The sequence below is a fragment of the Pundamilia nyererei genome, unplaced genomic scaffold (genome assembly GCF_000239375.1).
Source record: "Pundamilia nyererei isolate P.nyererei 1_Seehausen unplaced genomic scaffold, PunNye1.0 scaffold00015, whole genome shotgun sequence".
Taxonomy (NCBI): domain Eukaryota; kingdom Metazoa; phylum Chordata; class Actinopteri; order Cichliformes; family Cichlidae; genus Pundamilia; species Pundamilia nyererei.
Genome location: NW_005187416.1, coordinates 5,818,006 through 5,826,852, shown reverse-complemented (window position 1 = coordinate 5,826,852; position 8,847 = coordinate 5,818,006). Strand labels below are relative to the sequence as shown.

At 40.5% G+C, this 8,847-nt stretch overlaps 1 protein-coding gene across 1 annotated transcript in view; it reads left to right on the top strand.

Annotated features, from left to right (window-relative positions):
• dbn1 (drebrin 1) overlaps nt 1-8,847 on the top strand; it is a 114,615-nt gene that overhangs the window by 91,942 nt on the left and 13,826 nt on the right. The window contains exons 4-5 of the mRNA XM_013908866.1: nt 3,298-3,410; nt 6,753-6,827. Coding sequence (XP_013764320.1) covers nt 3,298-3,410; nt 6,753-6,827 — 188 coding nt within the window. The remainder of the gene's footprint in view (nt 1-3,297; nt 3,411-6,752; nt 6,828-8,847) is intronic.

The following is an 8,847-nucleotide window of genomic DNA, read 5'->3' as shown; positions in this document are numbered from 1 at the left end:
TTTATTTTGATGCATATGCTGTTATTTTGCAAATTTGCACTATAATATATTTTTTCGTTTTTCCTGCAGTATATGAAAATTGGTGTATCTCAAAAATAAAACTATGAAGACACTTAAAATAAATTTCCTGTGGTGGGAAACTAGTTTGTGCAACTTCTTTGTATTTACAGTTTTGAGGGATAAGCCTCTTAAATTTCTCTAACTAGAAATATATGTTAAAAAATCAAAAACGATTTTCAATTTTTTTGTACTTTATTGCACTTTTTTGCAATTTATGTAATTACTATGCACCTAATGCAGACATATTATTAAAATTTGGGCTATAATGGTTGTATTGATGTATAGCAACTTGAAATGCTCCCTAAAATGGCTCCACAGCATGTAAAAATATAATATAAGCTTTGGCAGACTTGGTTCTATGGTAGGTCTTAAAGGGTTAATGTTAAACAGCAGAAGCAGAGTGAAAGTCCAAATCTGGCTCGATTCACACGCATCCGTTCAGAGACAGCTTTGACCTGAGTGCACGTTTACTCTGGCAACACAGACTCAGCAGTTTGTGAAATACTCACCATTTTATCTTATTTGAATTTTTTCATATTCTTGGGCACGAAAATGCTTCTTTATTCTCAGTTAAATAAACTGAAAAACCCACTGATGTGTGTCGTTGTGCACAAAGCAAAGAGGAAAACGTTCACATATGCGGGGCTGGGGGTGGGAGCTAGTTTGAGCCCATTGCTGATTGGATTTGTTTACACTGGTTTTGGTCTACACACTCACCCCACAAGCAGAGAGTAGGCTACGGTTAGGTAATAAAAACTGATCTTTTGAATGTAGCTAAACGTCTGCTTAAAGCACAGCTGAGGACCCAGATAAGACCAAATAACACTACAGGCTGTCCTTAGTTTGCCTGACTGGGAATTTGATACAAAGTAAATACATGTAAAGAAGGAAAAATCATTTAAATTAATAAATACTTAAAGAAACTGACAGTGGTTTAAAGGATGAATCTGAATTTCAGTCATAATCTACGTGAGACCCGGTAACCTCCTGCTGCTCTGTTTCACTCTGTCGCTGAGCTCAAACAGGAAGAGCTCAAACATACATAAAAATAAAGTTTTATCTGTGAACGTCTCGTCTGAATAACCCTCTACAAGCCTAATGTAATCATCAGTGTATAAAAAGAAGTGCTAAAGTGAAGTGTTTGCATCACCAATGCTGCAGGGACGACGACGATGATGATGATGATGCTTGAAGACACTTCTACCCAGGAAACCTTCAAACCTAAACAAACTTATAAGCTGTGGAATAAAACCAGTAAAATTAACCCAGATTAACCATTTTTTAAGCTCCATGTTTTAGTTCTTGCATTTGTTCAGCATAGCTTTGCATGACTCACAGTTCAAAGTCATTCTTATTTATCCTAAACCGAAACAAGCAGGTTTAGCTTTATTCACGCCAACTCTCTTCTGATTGGCTGCCCCAGCAGGCTAATCTATCTCATGGATTGGTTCAGACCACAGGACAGGGTGCTGTCTGGATGAGAGCGAAGTCTCATAGTTTTCCACCTGTTTTCCGTAGATGAATGTTCTGGAGTGGACGTGTTGGAGTATGTGGAGATTTTCTCTGTGAAACAAGCAGGACCTTCAATTAAAAGGATGTTTGCACCATTATACTCTAAAATCTCAAAGCATTATATCATTCAGCATTAATGGCGCCGTCACTGCTGTGATAGTAACCTATGCTGTTTGTTCTTACATCATTGTAAGTGGTGGCTTCAGTCTGTTGTTTTCTCTGCACAGTAGAGATTTAACCAAAACTGCTGGATGTAGTGATGAGCTGTGCTCACTGACAGAAGTGTCCGTTAGTCTGTGCTGAGATTTCTCCGAATCTTTGAATTATGCTGCCAAAGATGATGAAATCTCCATTCTTTGCAGTTTCATCTTGTTCTTAATCAAACATGTGGATCATCAAGAATGAGATTTCCATCACGAATCATTGGGGTCCAGATTAGCCAACACAGCTGGTAGAAACTGTCACTGCTGCTGGTCAAAGAGAGGAAGCAGAGAGGGGGATGGCATGTTAGCAGGCAGCGAGAGAGAAGAGAGGCGGGAGGGTGGAGGCGGGACACTTAATGTGGGGACTATGTAGTGGACATGCAGGTGTGACAGAGGAGGGTGCTGGGATAGGGTGAGAAGGAGGCAGATGATGAGCTGTGGTGACCCCCCAAGAAAGATCTTGTTCCTCAATGAATTATGCAGTACGTGTGATCTGTTTTAACACGGAAGTTTAAAGACGTTTATGTAGCATTGTGAACTCCAGATGTTTTGTGTTTGCTGATGTGAAGTTGACAATAGTCTGAATGGTCCTGTGTGATGATGAGTCATCACCTGAATGTTCCCAGACAGGATCTGCTTATTTCCACTGAGCGTTCACATTGTTATGCTAATCTAGAAGTACAGAGAGAGTGATTCACTTCACTGAAAACTTCATTATGTTGGAGATTTAATTTCAAGGAACGACTCTAGTTTTTTATGCACTCGTCACTTTAGAGAATTTAATCTGTTTTGCTTTCATAACATGTTTTTTTTAAAATCGAGAGAAAAGGTCCAAAGTCAGAATTAGCTGTTATTTCACTGCACTTTGTCTGTGGGATATTTATGCAAATACTGCACGTCTAATATCTCATTTACATATTTAAAGGTCAAATTAAACAACATTTGCAATACAAAAAGTAGCTGTCTGTCTAATGGCTAAGTTTTATGGTGATATGTTACTTAAGTACTATTTTCTACTCAATAAGAACCTTTTGAAACTTTTGAGGCTGTTTAAAAGTGAATTTTCTGGTTTACTGTGACAGAAATCTCTAGTTCAGTATTTCCAGTTTATACTGGGAGGTTTTCTCAGAGTCTGACTTATCTGACATTTTATGCTGGAAAGTTGACCGTTTCTTATAATCTCTAAATTATTATTTCAGAAACGAATCCATAGATTAGTGGATAATCTGTGGATTCGTTTCTGGAAAGAGAACAAATATAAACACTTTTAGATCAAAAAGGGCTCAGTTAAAAATTTCTGCACACTTTTAATACAGAAAATATTATTCTTAATGTGAGTAATCACCTTAATAATCTGTGACTAACTTGTACTTGCACTGGAAGTGTAGATTAAAAAGTTTTATTCTCAGGTGTCTGAGCGGTGACGCTGGTGTCCCGTGGAGAGCGAGTCAGCAGAAGCTGAAAAAGCAGGCATGGCTGCGACTGTGCTGCAGTCATAATAAACTCTTGTTCTGTGCTGCAGGAGGCGGCCTGGCAGAGATCACGCTGACCTTTGACAGCGGCAGGGTGATGTACGGCTTCTGCGGCCTGAAGGAGCCCGCCGCCGCTCTGCCACGATACATCCTCATCAACTGGGTGAGTCGCTGGGACGAGGGGGAAACGGGTGGGGGCACACTCTGAAATGTCCTTCAATGCTATAAATGAGAATATCAGAGTCATCGAGGGTCGCTGCACATTTTCAATTTAGTCATTTATTTGACAAGGACGCGCCGATGAGAGCGATCTAAAACTCGTCGCCTCAGCAGCTGGAAGAAGAGTGGCATCGGCAGCGGTCGTAGACACGCTGATGTCACCAAATGCTGCGATTGTAGTGAAAGTGTGAGAAGCTCTGAAACTCGATTAATGTACCAGATTTGTTTAGCAGTGGCCAACCAGCCCACCAACTGTCTTCACATTCTGAATCAATCACTGGTTGGACAGGAGTTCACTGAGGCATCATGTTTTTCCATTTGAGCTTAGTCCATTAAAATGTGTGAGAAAGACAGAGAGTTATAAAAATCACTTAATGAAATATCCAGAAATGCTCTTACTTTGGCAGAAAATGTTATATTCATGATTTAGATAATCAGTCTGTGTATGAAACAAAGTGTGCTTTTTATATTCTGTGTCAGATGTACTTTAGTCTTTTAAGCCTCTCTCTACTTCTACTTTATCTGAATCTGAGCTTTCGTTACTTCAAAAATTTATAGTTTTAAACACAGATCATATGAAGAAATGATAAAACATTATAATTATGCTAATTAGAAGATTTAGCTTACGTTACGCACTTTAGGTAGAACTTTGATACGTCAAATAGCTAGCAGATTGTCACATTAGAAGTTATGTTAAGCTTAACTGTTTTAATTTCTTCAAAGCAAACGGTCTTTACATAAAAATATCTTTCTGTAGGGTAAATGTTAGCTTACTTAATATGTTTTTATTTATTCTGTAACGACAAAAAACTGTCTGGCTTCTGCAAAAAGTTTGCAAGCACACAAGCTAGGCCAGGTCACAAGCTAGGACTTTGGCTAACGTTGGTCAGCTAGCTGTAGCATCTCTATGAGCATGAATGTGCTGTTAGTTACTCCTTAATTTTAGCTGAAAAAGTAACGTTCTAAAAAGAGATATATCATAGCTGTTGTTATCCATTGTGCTATGTGAACTTTTATCTGCTGTCTGCTAGCTATTAAACATGTTGCTAAATTACGTACCTAGCAATTTTTCTCATTAGCAGTGAAGCTGATTCTTTCTAAATTAGCTAAACCTAAAACCAACTTAGGTGTATCCATGAATCAGAAGGTGTTTATTTTGCTATATTATTAGGGCTGTTTGATATAACGATATATATCGGATGACGATATAAAAACGTCTGTCGTTTCATTTTACGCTATCGTTTGTTTCGTGGTGTCGCAAAATAAACTCTTTACGGCAACATTTTCTCATGGTTCTGATGGTCACTGTCGTGGCTTTATTAATTTCTTAAAGTTCTCTCTTTCTTTATATTTTATATAACCACACTACGGACAGACAAGCGCCTGTTTTTATGCTTTGTCGTTAGCAACAACGACGGTAAAACCATCGTGTGTCCGCTTGTTTATGTTCCACATAAACCTTTCACAATAAAGCTCAAGATCCTGTTGAGACTTTTCAAAATAAACTGAATCATGTGAAAGAGCAGATTATTTACGGATGAGAAGTAAAAAAAAGAGCCGCCAGGTGCTAAAAAATAAACTTTAGACTCAAACGTTAGAACAGGCTTTTCCCCGCAGCACGCCGTGTAATAAATACTCACAAAGGAAACGGCGCCGTTTCAACCTATGTCTAAAAATGTATCGTTTCATGCATCGGTTAAAACACTCGACTCCAGCTACACGACGCACAGCTGGAAACACTTCACGCAAGTCGAGCTGCCCGAGATTCACAGACTTTACAGAAAATGTTACATTTTAGTGATTTATATCGTTATCGGACGATAGAATTCTTATATCGGGATATGAGGTTTTGATCATATCGCACAGCCCTATATATTATAGTTTTTTTTTTTCTTAGACATGGGTCACTTTCTTTTTTTGGTTACCTTCTACAAGTAACCGACCCAGTGACATCACGTTCTGTCCTCACACAAGGTGGCGCTAAACATATTCTAGAAGCTTTAACTTTAAGCACGTATTTGGCATTTCGGAGTCAGCAAGAATAAGAACAAGATGTATGTTTGGAATTATAAAAAGGAGACCTGCAGGTAAAATGATGATGAAAATCTTAAACACTGTCTTTAAAGCGCTTCATGTTGTGGTTTTAATAGGAAAGCAGGATGTGGACTTTTCTGCCTCACGCTGTAATAAGTGAAAACCTCCAGTTAAAGTGCGGGCCAAACCAGAGAGGAAGGAAATGGAGTCGTAGCACCAGGCATGCTAACGGAGCAGTTACCGTTTAATTCATGATGAAAAGGAAGTGTAGCAGGAAGGGATGAATAATTTGTGATGTTAAGGTTAGTTATAGACACTGAGAGTCTCCAGCGACGTGCGCTGAAAGCATTTAAACAAAGTCTGAGAGCCTCATGATGGATGCTTTCTTTTCTGAACCTGACAACAGCAGGGGCGCCCTGAGCTGGAGCTTAATGACACAGTGCAGCGAGAGGCAGACTGAAACAATCCGTCCTCCAGAAATTAGCTATAATTGCTGCTTTTTCCCCCCATAACACAATTCCAGAGGTAAATGGAAGGAAAATAAGAGATATGGTCATTAATGCAGCAAACCGAGACTGAGAGAGAAACAAAAAGGTATTTAATGGTTAAATGAGGCTGGGAGAGGAGCCACTGGAGTCCATCACAATATAACAGAGCAACATTAGCAGCCAAAAGAGCACCAGACTGTGGCTAACCGGGCCAAACCGGGCTCAACGGTGCCAAAAAACGTCCCAAAATGGGAATAAAAGGTCTTCGAAATGCTCCTCTTCAAAAATGCTGCGAAAGCATCCAAGCAGCGGCTCCTTCTCTCTTCCTTCATCCGACGCTCACTCACAGACAGATAAGAGATGAATGGCTGTGAATGCAGCTGAGACGGGGCTGTTTTCCTGTGTAATTGCTGTGCACTGCATTTGTATTGTGTGGGAATGAATTAGCTGTGATTACTGAATCACATCCTGTTATAATACAACTGCTGCAATAACCGAACATGACCACGGCTAAACAAAAGCCCTAATGAGACCAAAGGGAGGGAGAAACTGCCCTTCAGTTTGGTCACTTGGAAGACAAAATAATTAGTGGATATTTGACTAAATGTAACAAAAAGCACAAAAGAAATTAGCATGTGTATCCTGATTGGTTGATTTAGCATCCTTTTGCTTCTTTTTTACCAGTTTCTTCATCCAACTCTTCTTCACGTCGTCCTTTTTACTCTCGTTTTTGTTGTGTTACACTGTCTCTCTTTCTCTTTCAGGTTGGAGATGATGTGCCAGATGCCAGGAAGTGTGCCTGTGCCAGCCATGTCGCCACCATTGCAGACTTCTTCCAGGTCAGACCCAGCACCGCAGTCGTACATAGTCCCAGAAAGAAACCATAAACACGACAGTTCATATTCATCTTGTGTGTAAGACATGTATTTTATAAAAGTTGAACATCTGAAATAGGAAACCAGTGTAAAAGTGCCTTAAAGCTGCACTCTTTTCAACGTCCACCAGGGGGCGGCTCCTCTGCCGTTTTCAGCATGGGCATGAATGTCGTAATAATTTTGAGCTTTTAATGATTTCTTTGAACTCTTCTTAAGAAACAAGAATTGGTGCAAATTTGAATTTATTCTAGATTTCCTATAATCCAAACAGAACTATGCATAGTGGATCAAAGATAAATATAGACGCACTTAAATCTCCAATAAGTGCTGCTGAAGCTTCTACGATGGCTTTGAACTTGACAGGGCCAAGGACTATTCACGTCTCGTTTGTGATCTTGATTGGCTACAGCTGCTAGTTTCTGTTGGCTGTATAAAAATGATTCATTGGATTGACCAACACTTAGTGTAAACAATGGGAAAGTCCAAGGCACGAGTTGGGAGCGTTGCTGAGTGCGTTATCTACACAACTGTGAATATCAAGATAATTAAAAACTAATAACACTATACAATAGTACTGAGGTCTGGAAGAAGACCCCAACTATCACCCTCAGAATAGAGGGAAGGTGTTAGGATGTTCAGGAACAACCAGGAACCACCAAGGCGATGAACTGGAAACTGGTAGAACACCATCATCCACAGTGAAGTGGGTCTTACATCACCATGGACCGAGAGGTTGCTGACTGCTTCAGAATCGACACCTTCAGACTCGACTGAAATTTGCAGCTGCCCACATGGACGAGCCGAACACATCGAGCTGTTTGGCTGCAATGACAAAAACTAGTTTGGAAGAACAAGGGTGAGAATTTCAAACCTACCGAACTGTGAAGCATCATGATGTCGGGCTGTTTTGATGCCGGTAGTATTGGTACATCGCACCAAGTTCATCTTATACCAGCAGCTTGACTGTTTATACTTGGACCAAACATGTTCCAGCAGGACAATGATCCCATCGTGGCTGGTTCAGGAATGGAGAAAGCAGGACAACATTGAGCTTCACAAATCAACAGCTTCAACCCTGTTGGAACTTCGTAGGCTTTATTCAAAGCCAGGCCAATAACAGGAAACCAGCCAATTTAAATGAATCCTAAATAAACTCGATGTGTATGGAAACGTCTGGCCACATCTGTAGGTCCATCTTTTACTTTCAGTCTGTTAGATTTCTGCTCAGATGAGTTTATTAAAAGCTCAGTTATTTCACTGTGCGTGATTCTGTGAATGCAACAGCGTCAGAAGCACCAGAGCTGTTCAGTCTAACAGGCCTGACAGCCACTGAGAGGGAAACGATCTCAAACCCCGATCACGGCAATCGTGTGTGAAGTGATGTCATGTTCGTTTCGTAACCTGCTTCAGTGTTTTTGAGGTCTTTGTTGTTTTTTTAAATTGTGTCATGTAAGGACCGTTTAAATGTTTTCCCAACGCTCGGTTGGAAAAGACGCTTAAAACCTGTAGGAGGATCACAGAGGAGGAACAGGTGTGTGTGACGAACACCAGCTCTGAGCCGAGGTGTGTGTGTCACACAGCAGTGTGTTCACAGCTGGCTCAGTGTGTATTTTTGGATTTATAGTGTAGATAAAAAGATTGAGATTAAAGCGGAGGTGATGTTTTATTTATATATTTGTGTGTGTGTGTGTGTGTGTGTGTGTGTGTGTGTGTGTGTGTGTGTGTGTGTGTGTGTGTTTTCGCTAAGTTCCCTGCTGGACTCTGCCAAGCGTGCCTCACACCTCTTCTCGTCACCACCTGCCGTGATGAGGTTGTGATGTATGTACGTCAAAGTGAGATAAGACGGCAAGTGTGTGCGTGTGTGTAACCAGAGGAGGGGGGTATCAGCTTCAGTCTGTCACACACAGATGGCAGAAGCGTCCCTCTCTCTCGCTCTCTCATCCTCCCCCTTTTCCTCTCAGGGGGGAATCTAGCACATCATCTC